This window comes from Eurosta solidaginis, chromosome 2 (genome assembly GCF_040869045.1).
Source record: "Eurosta solidaginis isolate ZX-2024a chromosome 2, ASM4086904v1, whole genome shotgun sequence".
NCBI lineage: Eukaryota > Metazoa > Arthropoda > Insecta > Diptera > Tephritidae > Eurosta > Eurosta solidaginis.
The window spans coordinates 230,882,526-230,901,900 of record NC_090320.1 but is presented as its reverse complement, the minus strand read 5'-3'; the positions used below and the strand labels follow the sequence as shown (position 1 = coordinate 230,901,900).

General features: G+C 41.2%; 1 protein-coding gene across 6 annotated transcripts in view; it reads right to left on the bottom strand.

The window, feature by feature from the left end:
* tim (timeless) overlaps positions 1–19,375 on the bottom strand; it is a 122,864-nt gene that overhangs the window by 55,290 nt on the left and 48,199 nt on the right. For all 6 annotated transcript variants that reach the window (XR_010949798.1, XR_010949799.1, XR_010949797.1 and 3 more), the window contains exons 8-15: positions 8,548–8,768; positions 6,701–6,899; positions 5,801–5,928; positions 5,583–5,736; positions 3,922–4,077; positions 3,678–3,846; positions 2,154–2,354; positions 1,278–1,635 (exon numbers count right to left, since the gene is read on the bottom strand). Coding sequence is in view for 3 of the 6 variants with exons in the window: in XM_067767233.1 (XP_067623334.1) it covers positions 1,278–1,635; positions 2,154–2,354; positions 3,678–3,846; positions 3,922–4,077; positions 5,583–5,736; positions 5,801–5,928; positions 6,701–6,899; positions 8,548–8,768 (1,586 nt within the window). In the remaining 3 variants the exon portion in view is untranslated. The remainder of the gene's footprint in view (positions 1–1,277; positions 1,636–2,153; positions 2,355–3,677; positions 3,847–3,921; positions 4,078–5,582; positions 5,737–5,800; positions 5,929–6,700; positions 6,900–8,547; positions 8,769–19,375) is intronic.

Below are 19,375 nucleotides of genomic sequence, written 5' to 3'. Positions count from 1 at the left end.
CCATATGTATATGTATTATTGCGCAACCTTTTATGGTGTTATAATATAAGCACACAAAACAAACAACAACAGCATTTCAAGTGTACAGCTGGGTATGTAATGTTCGGATTCACCCGAACTTAGATTTCCTTACTTGTTTATCTTAACTCTAAGTGAGATCTCTCCGATAGAAAGATTTTCTAGAAAATCATAAAAGATGCACTTGTGGTAGAATTAAGGCTCGTACTTTTAAAGTTACTGATTCTTCTGGTATGAGGAATTCCATTTTCTGATCAACTCATTACATAAAAATTTAACAAATTTATTTACAATCGATTATTAGAATAATCGTCTAGTCGAGTAGCAACTTTTGCATTGATGCAAAATTGACTAGCTGGCAATCGACTAACTTTGATAATTAGAATATTGACAGTTTCATAAATTAAACTTTTTGTCATAAAAATAAAAAAATATATAAATTTTTACTGCAAAATGAGTTTCCGAAAAAATAGTTGGGTATGAAATTTCTCTTCTAGGTTCGAGGCTGCCAAAAAACCAAGGTGCAAAATATGTAAGCTGCAAATGACTTACAAAGGCTCCACAACGTTGTTACTTATCGCAGAACTCATTGAAAAATTACAAAAATACTATTCGAATAGTCGAATATGTCACTAGTCGATAGAAAAATACTATTCGATTAGTGATAATCTATTAAGCCTGATAACATTGAACACGGTGGCTTCAAACCACAACCACAATAACGAAGATCTTGACGACAACCGAACTTTAATTAATTTAAATACGGTAGCCACAAATGTAAATTATAGCAAAATGGAACAAAAAATTTAGTAAAACCATTATGTTTAAAAATCTCGTTAGTTTTTATCGACAAAATAAAAAGGACGCCACTCACTGTCCCTACCCAAAAACATAATTATGTTTCATCTGGCTACAACGACATTTGTGATTTTTTAATATTTAAAAAAAATTTGACGGCTGTCGCTTTGTAGCTGCCGTCGTGAATGTAATCAGGCCTATTATTCTACCAAATAACTTTCGCTTATTGCCAAATCGATTATTTTTTTGTTTGATTATCTAGAGCGCTACAGTTGATGAGAGTACGCCTTCGACATAGTAAACGATTGTCCTATCCCCACTTATTTTTCAAGCTCGAGCGCATATTGCCAATATTGTGCGGAACTGTGCAAAGCTAAATCTTGCATCATTATCGACGTGCCAGAAAATTAGCTTAACGAGTGCAGTCACTTTTAAAAAAGAAAATAATATTTTCGCCTTACCTTATCAATGAATTGCAATGCTTCGCTTTGGGTACAGCAAAAATTTCATTATTCGCGCTCGCCTTCTCCAATTTGGCATCCACCTCAGGTACGGTTGCCAACATGCTTCCGTTTCCACTGCTCGCACGCCTATATCCGCTTACTCTTCCATGTCCATTGAATTGGCCATTTCCATTTCCACTAAAATGTCCACTATCCATTTCACTTACCAAAGTTGTGAGCTCATCATAACTTCCAGTATCCATTTCCAAACTCGAAATTGAAGAAAGTGATCCACGGTGCACAGCACCATGAATGCAACGTTGCAACTCAATTGCATTCGCTTCCTCAAACTGACTCTTATCGAACTTGATCAACACTAGAAGATCAGAAGCACAAAAAAGAGACAGAGCGAGAGAAATACACACAGAGACATTGCATAGAAGAACAAATAATAAAGAACACAACAAACAAAACGAACAAACGCACAAACGAAACGTTATTATTATGAGAGCATACGATTTTGAAAATTTTTCAATATTATTTTATTGAAATTGTGTATGCAGCGTTTTAAATAAGGTTCAATTAAATTAATTATTTTACGTTTTGCTTGTTTGAAATTATTAAGAATTTTCCATGTTTTTTTTTTTTAATATTATTGTCATCAATCCATTTGATTTGTGTTAAAAAGTAATTGCATATGTATGTATATTTGTATACATATTTATAAGAAATTGATTGTTGTTTCGTTGTCCAATTATTGATATAAAATTTTGTTTGATTATTAAAAGTTGTTTTTTTCATATGAAAAGAAAGGAAAAGAAGTGCACGACAAACGCGCTCAAAAGCATTAACATCGACCACTTAACATATAATCGCACCCTAATAATTACTTACATTTATCCAATGGTCCCAGTTTTCGCGCCAAACCAAACATCATTTCGGCAGTCCAATAATCGGGAATGCGTGCAAATATCGAGCCAGCATCGGCTGGTAATTGGAAGCCTAGCTTGTGTAGGAGAAGTACAAATGGTTGAAAGAGCATTGTTGTTGCCTGTTCACTGTTCCATTGTACGATCGGAATGGATCTATTTTTTACTGCAATTACATGAAAAATTATATGGCATTCAAATGTTTGTGAAAGAACATTATGATTGCATTATGATTGCATTGATAAATGATTGATTGATCATGATTCATTGAATCAATGAAACATGATGAAAGAGTTAATTAAATAGTGCGGATGAAATTCCCTTTTTATTCAAAGACAGAGAAATATTACAGTGGTATGCATTTTCGGAAATGGAATTCAGGTTCAGCGATATGGATTTGTCAACATCACTACTGAACTCGGCTCCCACACCTGCTCACCGAGAGAAATGTTCGATCTGACGATGTGACCGAGCAGTGGTAGCATATTCTCATAACGTATAAACATAAGTTTTCAGCGAGCCTGCAAAAATAACTGGTACGATGAGAAATGTCGTGCTGCCTCGGAAAAGAAGATCGCTGCTTATAGGGCCACGCTGAGTACGGGTGCGGCGACGTGCGGTATATTGGAGCATTATCGTGAGCCGAAGAAGGAAGAGAGATGCCCATTTAGAAGGAAAACAGGTGGGGCAGAGCGCCGTGAGTGAGAGAAGCTTCTACTGGCTGATAAGAATAATTCCCGAATATTCTACAAAAAAATCTCGCTTATGACAGAAAAAGTTCGAAGACGGGCGCAAATTACAGCAGGAATAATAATGGCGACTTGAAAACTGACGTATAGAGTGTTTTTAAGCTGTGGAGGAAACACTTATTGCTAGCTAGCGAGGGAGAAGATGAACCCGATACCCCGTTCCGGCACCCGACCATGACAAAGTGATAGTGTCAATATCCTGGCTAAAAAATAACAAGGACTCAGGTAATGACGGAATAGCCGCCGAGCTGTTCAAACACGGTGGTGCATAGATGGTATAGAGCATGCATCAACTCCTATGAAAAATATGGTTGGATTGGCGCATGTCTCCAGATTGAAACCTAAGTGTACTCTGCCCAAACGACAAGAAAGGCGATCTCGCAAACCGCGTCAATTTTAGCGGAATCAGCCTGCTAAATATCGAGTGTAAGAAGAGCGTTTAGCAATGTTCTGCCTGGGACTAGCGGAGGAGCCGTTTAGGTATAGAATTATTCTTGTTTTATTCACTAACAAACTTTCGTGCATCAGAGCTTTGAAAGAGCTTCTGGTGGACCTCGAAATCGGTGGCTGCCTAAGGGGATGACCTGGCGCTCCAGTTAAGAGGTAGGTTATGTGTGGTAGAGATACCTGCCCTACTAAAACGGAACTATCTTTCTGGTCGGTATCGAAAAGCGGAGTATCCCTGTTACTTCCTGAAGAGGAAACTATATTGGTAACTACATTAAGCTTTATTTACTTACATATATGATGATAAGCCACCGGTTCCATAACATATTGCAAATTTTGACGTTCCTCACGTGGTAAACTATTCTTTAAAGTCAATTTTATATAACAACATTCCAGTAAAAAATTTTGCAACCAAACTAGATGCTTTTCCTTGTTCTCTTTAAGAATGAGATCACGAAGAATCTGGAGATCCAAAAAACACATTTATTTAAGTATATATATATCACATATTTGTTAGATATATATACAAGAAAATACCTGTATATCATCAGAGGGCTCGGCAAAAGATGATGAGTTCTTTAGGTCAATGCCCGATTCACTGGAAGCAGAAGTTGGTGTGGCTATTAAAGCACGCTGATACTCGGCATCTTCGAATTTCATGAGATCGTCATATTCAACTAAGGTGATAATATCCTGCGGAAAAGAGAAGAAATAAGTTGAAATTATGTCCTAGAAAGGAAAGTTTTATATGGGATACTAAGGACTGTTTAAGCAATGTAAAGTTAGCGCTGGCATAAGTAAATTTTACAGATCATCTTTATTATCGTTAGTTGGCGCTTAATCGTCTAAGCGATTTTGGCCACTTCATAAAAATTCACGCTAGCAATCCTTTCGCGATAACTGACGCCAATTAACAGCACCGAGGGAGATCAAGTTTTCCTCCATCTGCCTCTTTTAACTCAGTGTCGAATTAAATACTTTCTTGGCGGGAGCATATTTGTCCAGTCGTTTAACAAGACCTAGCCAGCGAAGCCTTTGGCTTTTTATTCGCTGCACTATCGTCATATCTGCGTAAGGCTCCATAGAGCTCATCATTATAGCTCTTTCGGTACTCGCCGTAAATCATAAAACTTCCAGAGAAAATTTCTCTCCAACACTCCAAGAGCAATCTCGTTTTCTCTCGACACCGTCCAGGACTCCGAGCCATACACCAGGACAGGTATGATGAGCGACCTTTCAATTGCGTCCCAGTAACACTTGTTGGCAAGATTTATCCTCCGTTTGATTTTTAAGCTGATACTGTTTTCGCTGTTTATTGCAAAAAATGCCATATATACCATATAATTTATATCCGTCAAGAGTGACGTGGCTACCAAGGCGCGAATTCAATGGTTCTTTCTTGGATGATAGCAGCTACTTCGTCGTGTCCTTATTTACCGCAAGACTCGCTTTTTTGTTTCTATATCTAATTTGGAGAAGGCAGTACTCACAACGCGTTTGTGCTGGCCAATAATATTGTAACGAATTTACTGCAATTCCTCTTATTTGCAACCTTCTACTAACGTTTGAATCACTAAACTGTTGAATAAATAACTCCACTATTTAATAATGCAAAATGGCCTTTATTAAAGAACTTCACAGTAACACTTATACTTCGCAACTAATCGCTTCCTTAAATCAGACTGACTTTCAAAATAATACTGGTATTGCTCGCCAGATAGCGTCTGAAATCCAACTGATTGTCGTGCTCTACTGTTGCTGCCTTTTATACTGTCTGATTTCCTCGTTGCATATTTCTAGGCTTTTCTTTTTCCAGAACTTGCTAGTTAGTTATCAGCTATAAAATTACTCAGCTGTAACTACAGATGCATGATTTTGTAGCTTCTCTCATACCCCATACTCGTGTATGTGTGAGCAATATTTGCACAACCATTGCATACTTTCGGGAGTATCTCAGATATATGCATGTGGTTGTGCGTTGCTTCCACGCTGCGTGTACGTACATATGCGTAGACACAATGATTGAATTATTGATGTGCATACAAGTCACTGCTTAGGATCGGCTTAGAGATGATAGTATCCCTTAGTGCTGCTAATATTCGTTACAATATCAATATCATCAGATTACCGCGGGAGTGCTTTAGCTTTAACCAAACATTGAGTAAACATCACTAAGTTGGCGACCTTTTTTAACTTACCTGCTGTAGCAATTGTTGTATTATAGAAATCCTTGATTTTTGCTTATTGCCATTGTTACTAAATAATTTCACAATCTTTCCGACAACATCATTACTCTTCTTACTTTGTACATAATACCAATAAAGCGTGTCCATTTCTTCTTGAGTCCAAGCACTACAATGAAAAAACAGTATTAGAAATATATAAATATTACAAATCCAATAAAATTAAATCATACCAAACTGTATTCTCTAAATTATGTTCCTTGGTTAGTTCGGTCAAGGAAGTTTTGGGCAAGGATAGCGTAGTCTTCTGTGGTGTATTGATAAATTTATGTATGACATACTCAATTAAATCGGACCAATCCTAAGTGGGAGAGACGATACATTTTGTAGTGAGATATATTTATTATTTATAATTGTTTTCGTTTTATCGGCCTATTGATAAAGGATTCAAGGTTTGTATCGAGCTCAAGGCCAGAACAATAATTTTTTGTAATGATTATTGTTTTTTTAATTTTTCTTTAATTGAAAAATTGTATTTTTGTTTTTGGAATAGTAAGTAGAAAATTCTTCAGACAACCAGCCATAGCTGCGCAGATTGAGCCTTCATCATCACTACGCTTTAGGCACGCTGCGCTAGCCATATTCATTACAAAAAATTATTGTTCTGACCTTGAGCTCCTTTCGAACCTTGAATCCTTTATCAATAGGCCGATAAAACAAAAACAATTTGTTAATAAACCAAGAGCATTTGGGAAATGTCAAACAAAGTAATTGACAATAAACAAATCCAACATTATCAGTGTCTTGCAACGCTGAATAAATATAGTTGGTAAATAGGAATAGAAGTAGCAATTTATCAGTCAAACAAAACCACCGCTGTATAACTAAATGGTTAGCGCAGCGCGCCTAAAGCGTACTGATGATGAAGGCTTAGCACCCTTCGAAATGGTTCTATCTGCGCAGCTATGGCAGGTTGTCGGAAAAAAATTTTCTACTTACTATTCCAAAAACAAAAACATAATTTTCAATTATAGAAAAATTAAAAAAATAATAATCATTACGAAAAATTAGTGTTCTGGTCTTGAGCTCGTTTCGAATCTTGAATTTATTATTTATAGATAGATGATACTTACATCACAAAGGTCATAATCCGCTTCCCAAATGCGTGAGAATGTTTTCAATATAATCGGCTGGAATAGCGTACTAATCTGTCCTAGGTCACCGCCCACATGATGCATCATTGTGAAGATACAATCGTTAACAAACTCGCCATTATTATTAAAATCTTCCAAGAGCATGCCATAATAGTACATTACTTCAAGCGTAGCAAATCTGTGGGTTTAGATAATTAATTAATTAATTTTTTTATAAGCAGGCTTTTTAGCTTCTCTTGTATATTTTTATGCCAAATAATTTCAAAAAAAAATGTTACGTATTTACATCTGTACCCGTCTTTTCTAGTGGAACTGATATGTTTGCGTGTAATTGATTGGTTAAAAAAAAAAAAACATGTTTAAGTATTTTGTATGTATCGTGACTGCATCGATGAGTTTGCGTTGGCATAACGGGTGCGATGAGAACCCCTCTGCTGACGCACTTAGTGCTTTAGTGGGAATACCTTCCTTCCCTATTCTGATAGAGACTAAGACTTCCAAATATTTCTGAGTTGAAGGAAGGAAATATGATAGGGCATATGAAAGTAATAAGAAAATTTCACAGGAAATCCCTCATTACAACTGCGTGACTCAGAATCTCACGGAACTTTGAAGTGTCCATTGTGGACAGGACCCACTGGGAAATAGGGGATCCTTATAACGACCCTGACTCAGAGGTCTGGTACACGGATGGATCGAAATTCGATGACGGAAGAACGGGAGCTGGCATCTATGGGCCAAACTTCAAAAAATCGATACCAACGGGATGTTACCTCACCATATTTCAGGCAGAAATTCATGCAATAGAGGTCTGTGGTAGAGAATGTCTGCGGAGAGGCTCAACATCGAAGAGCATCTACATTATGTCGGACAGCCAGGCGGCACTGCGTGCCTTGCAATCCTACATAGTTACATCTAAGCTGGTGAATGAATGCACTGAAATCCTTAATGCCCTGGAAGCCAAAAACAAGGTTTTGTTTGAATGGGTTCCCGGACAGCAGGGACATGAAGGTAATGAACATGCAGATTACCAAGCAAAGGAGGGTGCTACATCAGCATTCTATGGTCCAGAGCCCTTTTGTGGACTCGAAAAAGCACACACCAGGGAAACTATAAGTAACTGGGAAACTAAACAATTCAGACGTCACTGGATTGATTGCCCAGGGCAAAGGCAGGCCAAACTGTTTATACTTCCGGCAACGAAAGTATCATCCAAACTCATTAACCTAAGCAGGGAGGACCTAAGAACTCTTACTGGGTACTACACGGGACACTGCGGTCTACGAGATATCACCTAAGTAAATTAAATCTATCTGATTCCCAAATTTGTCGTTTCTGTGAGCTGGTTGATGAAACGCCGGTTCACATTCTCTGCGAATGCGACGGTCTAGCTAGGCGGAGACTATATCATTTAGGTGGTGGGACTGTTAATCCCTATGTAATATGGAGTAAAAAGCCTGAAGAGGTACTTAGATACATCAAGAGCCTCCAAATACAAAATTGGGCTGAAAGGTCTTGCACAATAGATCTGCACAAAGGTCGCAGTGCTTCCAGGCCAATTAATAATAATAATAATGTATCGTGAGGGCAGCTAAAACTCATTAAGTATATTCAGAGCGAATTCTGTTTTAAATTTGTACAGAATCTTATTTTGGGTTCCACGAAGGTCTTTTCCTTTAATTTGTTCTCCCAAATAAAATGAAAAATAATTACTTTTCTGCAGGGAACGTGAATTTTTCCAAAAACCATACAACTTTCTTTTTCCAAAAACACTACAATTAGTTTTACCTGTAGCCCCACGCGATATTTTTATAATTTATACTCACTGTGATATATGTTCGGCCATTCTAATGCTGTTATCCCCCTCTGTTTGTGTAACAAAATCTAAAATCAGCAGTAATGTATGGTTTGTTACTACCAAATCCTGTAGGTATTGTTTCGTGTGTAAGTTGGGATTGAAACGTCGTAAGAGTAAAACGAAGAGGCAACGTAAATCTTCTGTAGAGCTGATTTGACTTTGTAGCCGACGTAGGTGGACACGATCTGCCTGTGGTGGGGGAAAAAAACTATTATATCCAAATTTAAAAAACTCTTGCAAGTATCCTCCCATTTTCGGTATCACTTAATAAAAGCCTAAGTCGATAACGGAAACTGATTTTGCAGGTGCTGTCTTGGCCGAAAATTAACTTTTCCAAATTATAAAAATTGTCTCTCCTTCTCTCTTTATCACTCCCCCCCTTTTCCAATATTTCGTTGCTACATACATCATATTTCCATTCCCAATATCTCTCTCTTCTTTGCACTTTCTCAATCCAACTCCTTCTACGAGTTCTGTTTCAACTCTCGATTCCACTACCAGAAACACTCAGTACTTGTACTTAGGAAGAGGTGGCACGATGTTCTCTGGGAATCTCGAATACCACTGCTACCCAAAACTCGCATTATTCCTTGACGCACAGTGAGCCCATGTCATCATCTGGTCAAATAATTATTCGTAAATATTGTGACGAATATTATCATCTCAAAGGTTATTAAATAAAGGCACAACAACATTTAAGCAAGCTACATAAACACATTAATTATCAGTACACACATACATACAAGCAGCAGAGAGATACTCACAAACGCATGTCATCATCAGCTACTACTTCGCTCACATATACACACGCATATGGTTACACACTACAAATATACGTACGTATGGCTGGTGACCAGGTAGAGGATTCTAGAAGAAGAAACGTCTAGACATTTGGGCAGAGAGTATAAAAGCAGCAGAAACTGAGTAGTCCGAAATCAGTTTAATTTAAGCACGCTAATGGTTGCGAAGTATAAGTGTTATTGTGAAGTATTTTCAAAGTAGTCTAATAAAGACCATCTTTCATTATTGAATATTGGAGTTATTTATTCAACAATTTAGCGATACGAACGTTAGTAGAAGAGGAGGTTCCCTAAATTCATTACAATTGGTGTCAGAAGAGGAATTCTTGAATAAATTCCGAAGATTTCGAGTACAACAAGGACATGGCAAAGTGGATTGAATTGAAGATCCAGCAACTGAAGAAGGAGTTGGAGAGCCGTGGATTGAATACAACCGGCAATAAAGTCGAACTTCAAGCACGGCTACGAGAGGTAATGGAGTCGGAGGGAATTAATGTGGACGATGATGTCTTTCATCCTGATGGCGACGAGACAACAACAAAAATTGAAGAAAAAAACGAAACATCGCGGACAGTTACGAGCACAGACTTGAACACGATTTTGGCTGCAATATCTGCTCAAACATCGACAGTGTCATCTCAGCTGGCAGCACAGGAAACCCGCATAACATCCAAGATGGAAACACAACTAGACTCGCAGGAAAATCGTATAACATCCAAGATTGAAGCACAAGAAACGCGTATTTCAGAAATGTCGTCGCAAATATAATCCCAACTGGAATCACAGAAGACACGTATCTCAGAGATGTCGTCAGAAATAGCATTTGAAATTGAAGCACAAGGGTCACGTGTATCAGAAATGTTGACACAAATTTCAGCACAGGTATCATCGCAGATCTCTGCACAACTAGAAGCGCGTATGGAAGAGAAACTAACGCAGTTTCAAGAAGGGTTCATTAGTCGACAAGATAAAATGGAGGCCGAGATAGATGCTATAAAAGATCGTATTCAGGAGTTAGAAATGAACTGTCCAATCACTTCAACGTCTTCTCTGTAGGTAAGGTCCCCAACGTTTGATCGTTCTGTTCCTTTCCAGGTATTTAAGCTCCAATTTGAGAAGACGTCAGCAGCGAACAACTGGAATGCCGAAGATAAAATTACTGCATTGTTCGTGGCTTTAAAAAGCCAGCTGCTGAGATCTTACAGACCATCCCAGAGTACGAACGTAATAGTTATGAAGCATTGACGGCTGCTGTAGAACGACGGTACGGAAGCGAATACAGTAAACAGATCTACCAAATAGAATTGCAAAACCGCTACCAAAAAGGTAACGAGACTTTGCAGGAATTTGCGTCGGATGTTGAAAGATTGGCTGATCTCGCAAATGCCGACGCTTCCGTGGAATTCACCGAGAGGTTAAAAATCCAGAGTTTTATAAATGGAATACGGGACGTGGAAACGAAGCGAGCGACATACGCAAACCCAAAGCTGACATTTGCTTAAACGGTATCCCATGCACTGACTCAGGAAACAGCGTCACTTTTGAGTAAGCCCGCATACAAAGCTCATCGCGTGGAAGTGGAAAGGCCAGATTGGGTAGACACAATTTTGGAAGCATTAAAACGAACGCAGCAGAAAAACGATGGTGCCGTCAAATGCTTTAAATGTGGAAAGCCAAGGCACATTGCACGTTATTGCAGAGCCAACCCTAACACTTCCAGCAATATGGGTGGCCGTAAGCGCAGAGCTGAAGGTGATGAACAACTCTCAAAATCTATTCAGTCGTTAAACTAAAGCGAGTCAGCCGCAAGGACCGGCAGCTGGCTCCCGCAATTGAATGTCCCATAATCTCTATCTCGCAAATTGGAAGGAGGTCGAGTAATCTTACTGTCGGAGGACATGTGGATGGAAAGGAACGGCTACTGCTTGTAGATACGGGCGCATCTTATTCCATTATTCGATCGGATTTAGTCAAAAAAAATAAAAAACCATTGCATGGAGCAAGATTGCGTACAGCCACTGGGGAGGACACCCAGGTAATTGGAGAAGTAGCAATTGGGAACGTCACGGTAGTATACAATTTTATAGTGGCAGATATTGTTCATGAAATAATAATTGGAGTGGACTTCTTAATCGACCAAGGCATAAAGGTCGATATGCAAAGCAAGACGATGCGATATAAGAACATGGATGTGCCACTTAATTTCGGCTACGAGAGAGGCTATAGCAGTAAACGAGTGCTGGTGGAAGAGAGTCAGCAAATACCACCAAAATCAGAAGCAGTCACTTGGGCAAAGGATGATGGAGATTGTGGGACAAACAAATTGTGGGTTGTCGAAACAGCGAACAAATCAACACCGAGTGTACTTGTAGGAAAAACCCTGGCTATGACAAAACAAGATGGACGTATTCTGGTAAGAAGACTCAACGAGTTAAAGTCACCACTCAAATTGGCCAGAGAAACTATATTGGAAAGATGCCAAGAGGCTGAAATAGTTATTAATTGTAAACAGCTCCAGGAACACGTTTCAACTAGCAATACTAATATTTCAAATGACATAACGGTATGGACGGAGGGGCTAGAAGAATACTATCTGAGTAAGGCAAAACAACTTCTCCTAAAGTTCGCGAACATATTTGACCAATATGGCTCCAAACCAGAGCGCACCAACGTTGTGCAACATCAAATTGACACTGGAGATGCGAGGCCGATCCGTCAAGCTCCTCGTAGTGTTCCACTGGCGAAGCGGGAAGTTGTGAGTCAAGTCGTACAAGAAATGAGCGACAGCGGCGTCATCGAACTATCAGCTAGTCCATGGAGCTCACCGGTGGTACTTGTGAAGAAGAAGGATGGAAAAATGAGGTTTTGCGTGGACTATCGCAAGTTGAGCGACGTTACGGATTAACGATACTCTGGGCTCGCTATCTGGTACGAAATGGTTTTCCACACTGGACTTGAAAAGCGGCTACTGGCAAGTTGAGGTGAAGTTGGAAGACAAAGATAAAACAGCCTTCAGTGTCGGTGATGGTCTTTGGCAATTTACAGTGATGCCTAGGCTGTGCACATATTACCGCCGGTTTGTACCAAACTTTTCCAGCGTAGCACATAGCCTCCACGAGCTTACAAGAAAAATTAAAGCTTTTGAATGGAAGAAGGAGCAAGAAATGGTATTCCAAACATTGAAAGAGCGTTTGTGCACTGCCCCAATGTTGGTATATCCGATTCCAGGAGCAACATTTATTCTAGATACAGATGCGAGCGGATATGCTATAGGAGGCGTTTTATCACAACTGGTCCATGGAAAGGGGAAGGTAGTTGCCTATTACAGCCGATCAATTGGAAAAGCAGAAAGGAACTATTGCGTTACACGGAGAGAGCTGTTGACATTGGTAGACTGCATTAAACATTTTCACAAGTACCTCTACGGGCAGCGATTCCGCGTCAGGATAGATCACGCAGCGTTAGTATGGCTCTTGCAGTTCCATAATCCAGAAGGACAATTGGTACGGTGGATCGAACGACTACAAAGTTATGACTTTTCCATTGAGCATCGGAAAGGTAGTACCCATGGAAATGCCGATGCAATGTCACGAAGACCTTGTAGTTTGGAATGCAAGCGCTGTTCAAAGGCCGAGGCTAAAAAGACATTATAGATGTCCGGCTAATGACTATAACATGTACGGATGAATGGGACAAGGAACAACTAAGGAAGTGTCAGCTAGAAGATACAGATCTGTCACATGTTATGCAAGGGCTCGAACGAAACGAAAGACCAAAAGAGAGGAGATGTCAGCAGAGAGTCCCATTGCGAAGTCATATTGGGCACAGTGGAACAGTTTAGAGTTAATATCCGGTTGCTTGCATCGAGTATGGGAAAGTGAAGATGGTCAATGTAAGAGGAACCTGATAGTTCTCTACGAGCTACATAATGGTCCAGGTGGATGTCATCTGAGAATCACGAAGACGCTCGAGAGGATTAAGCAGAAACTATATTGGGTTGGTTGCCGTCAGTCGGTCACTGAGTGGATTGCGAACTGCGAAGTTTGCAACAGAGCGAAAGGGCCCAAAACCCGAGGTAATGGCCAGATGAAGCAATATAACTCAGGTGCGCCATTTGAAGGGATCGCCATGGATGTCGCAGGTCCATTTCCTACTATCGGAAACAAATATGTACTAGTGGTTATGGATTATTTCAGCAAATGGCCAGAGGTATACTCAATCCCAAATCAAGAAGCGGAAACAGTAGCAGAAGTGTTCATAAACAAATGGGTTGCAAGGTATGGTGTACCAATGGAGTTACATTCTGACCAAGGGAGAAATTTTGAATCAGCTGTGTTCCAAGAAATGTGTAAAATATTGGGCATTCGAAAAACACGGACAACTGTATTGCATCCTCAGTCCGATGGTATGGTGGAACGATTCAATAGAACATTGGAGGAGCACTTAAGGAAAGTAGTGGACAAGCTCCATAAAGAGTGGGATACACGCATACCATTATTCTTGATGGCTTACCGATCGGCAGTGCATGAGACAACGGGCCAAAATCCCCCAAAAATAATTTTTGGCAATGACCTTCGACTGCCAGCTGATTTGGAGTTTGGGACAAATGCCGATGCGGAGAGAAATGCCAAGAAATTCACTGGTATCATGGAGGAAGAGCTGAGGGAAATACACGATCTTGTAAGACAACGACCCATGATTATGAGTGACAAGATGAAAGCCAGATATGATAAAGCAATTAATTGGAAAGGTTTTCGGGAAGGAGAGTTGGTGCTGCTATACAACCCACAACGAAAAAGAGGTTTGTCACCGAAATTGCAGTGTAATTGGGAAGGCCCATACAAAGTTATAAAACGGATCAACTGTAGTTTACCGCATACAAACCATTGGCAAACCACGCAATAAAATTAAAATGGTTCATTTGGAAAGGTTGGCAGCGTTAAGATCACGAAATTTGTCTGATCGGGACAATCCGACTTAGGTGGAGGGCAGTGTGACGAATATTACCATCTCTAAGGTTATTAAATAAAGGCACAACAACATTTAAGCAAGCTACATAAACACATTAATCATCATGTACACACATACATACAAGCAGCAGAGAGATACTCACAAACGCATGTCATCATCAGCTACTACTTCGCTCACATATACATACGCATATGGTTACACACTACAAATATACGCGCGTATGGCTGATGACAAGGTAGAGGATTCTAGAAGAAGAAACGTCTATACATTTGGGCAGAGAGTATAAAATCAGCACAAGCTGAGTAGTCCGTAATCAGTTTGATTTAAGCACGCTATTGGTTGCGAAGTATAAGTGTTATTGTGAAGTACTTTCAAAGTAGTCTAATAAAGACCATCTTGCATTATTGAATATTGGAGTTATTTATTCAACAATTTAGCGATACGAGCGTTAGTAGAAGGTGTAAAATAAGTGGAAGTTCTATAAATTCGTTACAATGTTATTATTGCCTTTCGTTTAGTAGTAGCTTAGTATGCAGATCAGCAACTTCGACAGAGCCTAATTATTTAATTAAATATGTTTTGCTTTAATCTTCTGTTAGACTCAAGCAATAAAACAGTATTTTTATACTTTTTTGAGTTAGAAAACATGCATGCATACGTTTTTCCTCGTTGGTCGTTCATCTAATCTAATCTAATCTAATCTAATATATATTATAAATGGGAAAGTTTGGATGTTAAGATGTTTGGATGTTTGGATGTTTGGATGTTTGGATGTTTGGATGTTTGTCCAGACGTTTGTCTTTGTGACTCAATAACGCAAGAACGGCTGGACCGATTTGGATGAAATTTTGCACACATATAGCCAATAGTCTAGAAGGATCTACTAGCTATATATTTTTCAAAAGGGGCGTGGTCCCCGCCCCCCAGGAACAGTTATAATTTAATTATTATATTTTTTCGTCTTTGCGACTGAATCACGCCAGAATGGCTACACGGATTTTGATGAAATTTGGGACACAGACAATAGTCTACTAGCGAAATTTTTTTCGAACATGGAAAGAGGGGTGGGGGTCCCACGACCCCTTCTAGAAATTATTTTTCATAATTTTTACACATTATAACTTTACGTATACTGGCCTTCACCAATATCACAGACTCAAGGTGTCAAATAAGTCGAGGGCTTACAAAGTAAGCAGTGACACCCTCCGCCCGCCCCCCTTTATCTCCCCCTCTGGTGTAAAATCCATAAATTTTTATAACTCAATCTAAATTTTCTCCTAAATCAATAGTTTTTGGTATCTGGTACATACAGAACGAGATCTAGACAATTTTGGAGGAACGATCAGTGGTCCTCTCCTCTACTTCCGCCATCCGCCCTCCATCAATTGTTCTTATTAGCACGCTTTTATTAGCTTTACCTGTATGTTTCTATCTAACTTTTTATTCGCTCCAATGCGCCTGCTGCCTTATTAACATGGTTTTATAATTAGCTTCACCTTATTTGTAATCATATCGAGACCCTTCCGGGATCATTTCTGGATGGTTTTCGGGATCGGTCCGCGATTACGCCGGGGTAATTTCGGGACTTTTTCGGGACTATTTCGGGATCATTTTGGGACCCTTCCGGGATCCGTCCGGGATCCCGTCGGGGTTATTTTGGAACATTTTCGGGACTATCCCGGAATCAGTTCGGGACTATTTCGCGATCATTTGGGGACCCTTCCGGAATCATTTCTGGATGGTTTTCGGCATCCGTGCGGGATCTCGTCGGGGTCATATGGGGACTTTTTCGGGATCATTTGGGGGCTCTTCCGGCATCATTTCTGGATGGTTTTCGGGATCCGTCCGGGATATCGTCGGGGTCATTTGGGGACTTTTTCGGGATCATTTGGGGGCTCTTCCGGCATCATTTCTGGATGGTTTTCGGGATCCGTCCGGGATCTCGTCGGGGTCATTTGGGGACTTTTTCGGGATCATTTTGGGGCTCATCCGGCATTATTTCTGGATGGTTTTCGGGATCCGTCCGGGATCCCGTCGGGGTCATTTCGGGACTTTTTCGCGACTAATACGGGATCATTTGGGAACCCTTTCGGCATCATTTCTGGATGGTTTTCGGGATCCGTCCGGGATCCCGTCGGGGTCATTTCGGGACTTTTTCGCGACTAATACGGGATCATTTGGGAACCCTTTCGGCATCATTTCTGGATGGTTTTCGGGATCCGTCCGGGATCCCATTAGGGTAATTTCGGGACTATTAGGGGATCATTTGGGAACCTTTCCGGCATCATTTCTGTATAATTTTCGGGATCCGTCCGGAATGCCGACGAGGTCATTCTGGGACTATTTCGGGATCATTTGGGATACCTACCGCCATCATTTCTGGATGGTTTTTGGGATTCGTCCGGGATCCCGTCGTGGTCCTTTCGGGACTTTTTTTTCGACTAATACGGGATCATTTGCGGACCCTTTCGGCATCATTTCTGGATAGTTGTCGGGATCCCGTCACGGCCATTTCGGGACTATTAGGGGATCATTTGAGGACCTTTCCGGCATCATTTCTGTATTGTTTTCGGAATCCTTTCGGGATCCCGTCAGGGTCATTTTGGCACTTTTTCGGGGCTAATACGGGATCATTTGGGGACCCTTCCGGCATAATTTCTTGATGGTTTGCCGGATCCATAAGGGTCATTTCGGGACCATTTTGGGATCATTTGGGAACCCTTCCGAGATCATTTCTGGATCCGTCCGGGATGCCGTAGGAGCCATTTCGGGATTTTTTGTTACTTTTCCGGGATCATTTCTGGATCTGTGCGGGATCCCATCTGGGTCATTTCCGGACTATTTCGGGATCATTTTGGGATCCTTCCGGAATCATTTCTGTATGGTTTTCGCGATCCGTCGTTGATTCCCTCGGAGCCATTTCGGAACCTTTTCTGGAGTATGTCGGGGTCATTTGGGGACTTTTTCGGGATCATTTGGGGCTCTTCCGGCATCATTTCTGGATGGTTTTCGGGATCCGTGCGGGATCTCGTCGGGGTCATTTGGGGACTTTTTCGGGATCATTTGGGGGCTCTTCCGGCATCATTTCTGGATGGTTTTCGGGATCCGTCCGGGATATCGTCGGGGTCATTTGGGGACTTTTTCGGGATCATTTGGGGGCTCTTCCGGCATCATTTCTGGATGGTTTTCGGGATCCGTCCGGGATCCCATTAGGGTAATTTCGGGACTATTAGGGGATCATTTGTGGACCTTTCCGGCATCATTTCTGGATAATTTTCGGTATCCGTCCGGGATGCCGACGAGGTCATTTCGGATTATTTCGGGATCATTTGGGATACCTACCGGCATCATTTCTGGATGGTTTTTGGGATTCGTCCGGGATCCCGTCGGGGTCATTTCGGGACTTTTTCTCGACTAATACGGGATCATTTGCGGACCCTTCCGGCATAATTTCTGGATAGTTGTCGGGATCCGTTCGGGATCCCGTCACGGTCATTTCGGAACTATTAGGGGATCATTTGAGGACCTTTCCGGCATCATTTCCGGTTAGTTTTCGGGATCCTTTCCGGGTCCCATCAGGGTCATTTCGGGACTTTCGGCATCATTTAAGATTGGTTTTCAGGATTCGTCCGGGATCCGTCAGGGTAATTTCTGGACTTTCCCAGACTATTTCGGGATAATTTTGGGACCCTCCCAAGATCATTTCTGGATGGATTTCGGGATCTGTCCGGGATGCCGTCAGGGTCATTTTGGGACTATTAGGTGATCATTTGAGGACCTTTTCGGCATCACTTCTGGATGGTTTTCGGTATCCGCTCAGGATCCCGTCGGAATTATTGCGGGACTTTTTCGGGATCATTTGGTGTCCCTTCCGGCATCATTTCTGGATTGTTTTTGGGAGTCGTCCGGCATCCCGTCGGGTTCATTTCGGGACTTTTTCTCGACTAATACGGCATCATTTGCGGGCCCTTTCGGCATCATTTCTAGATAGTTGTCGGGATCCGTTCGGGATCCCGTCAGGGTCTTTTCGGAACTATTAGGTGATCATTTGAGGACATTTCCGGCATCATTTCTGGATAGTTTTCGGGATCCTTTCGGGGTCCAGTCAGGGTCATTTCGGGACTTTTTCGGGATCATTTAGAGATGGCTTTCAGGATTCGTCCGGGAACCCGTCAGGGTAATTTCTGAACTTTTCCGAGACTATTTCGGGATAATTTTGGGACCTTCCCAAAATCATTTCTGGATGGATTTTGGGATCAGTCCGGGATGCCGTCAGGGTCATTTTGCTATTAGGTGATCATTTGAGGACCTTTCCGGCATCACTTCTGGATGGTTTTCGGTATCCGATCAGGATCCCCTCGGAATCATTGCGGGACTTTTTCGGGATCATTTGGGGTCCCTCCCAAGATCATTTCTGGATGGATTTCGGGATCTGTCCGGGATCCCGTCAGGGTCATTTAGGGGTGCGTTCGAGATCCCGTCAGGGTCATTTCGGGACTTCTTCGGGACTATATCGGGATCGTTTCTGGATGGTTTATGGGATCCGTCCATGACCCCTTAAGGGTCATTTCGGGACTATTAGGTGATCATTTGAGGACCTTTCCGGCATCACTTCTGGATGATTTTCGGTATCCGTTCGGGATCACGTCGGAATCAATGCGGGACTTTTACGGAATCATTTGGGATTCCTTCCGGCATCATTTCTGGATGGTTTTCGGGATTTGTCCGGGATCCCGTCGGGGTTATTTCGGGACCTTTTCGGGGCTAATACGGGATCATTTGGGGATCCTCTAGGGGTCGTATCGTGACTTTTTCTGTATTATTTCGGGATCATTTTGGGACCCTTTCGGCATAATTTCTTGATGGTTTGCCGGATCCATCAGGGTCATTTCGGGACCATTTTGGGATCATTTGGGGACCCTTCCGAGATCATTTCTGGATCCGTCCGGGATGCCGTAGGAGCCATTTCGGTATTTTTTGTTACTTTTCCGGGATAGTTTTTGCACCCTTCCGGGATCATTTCTG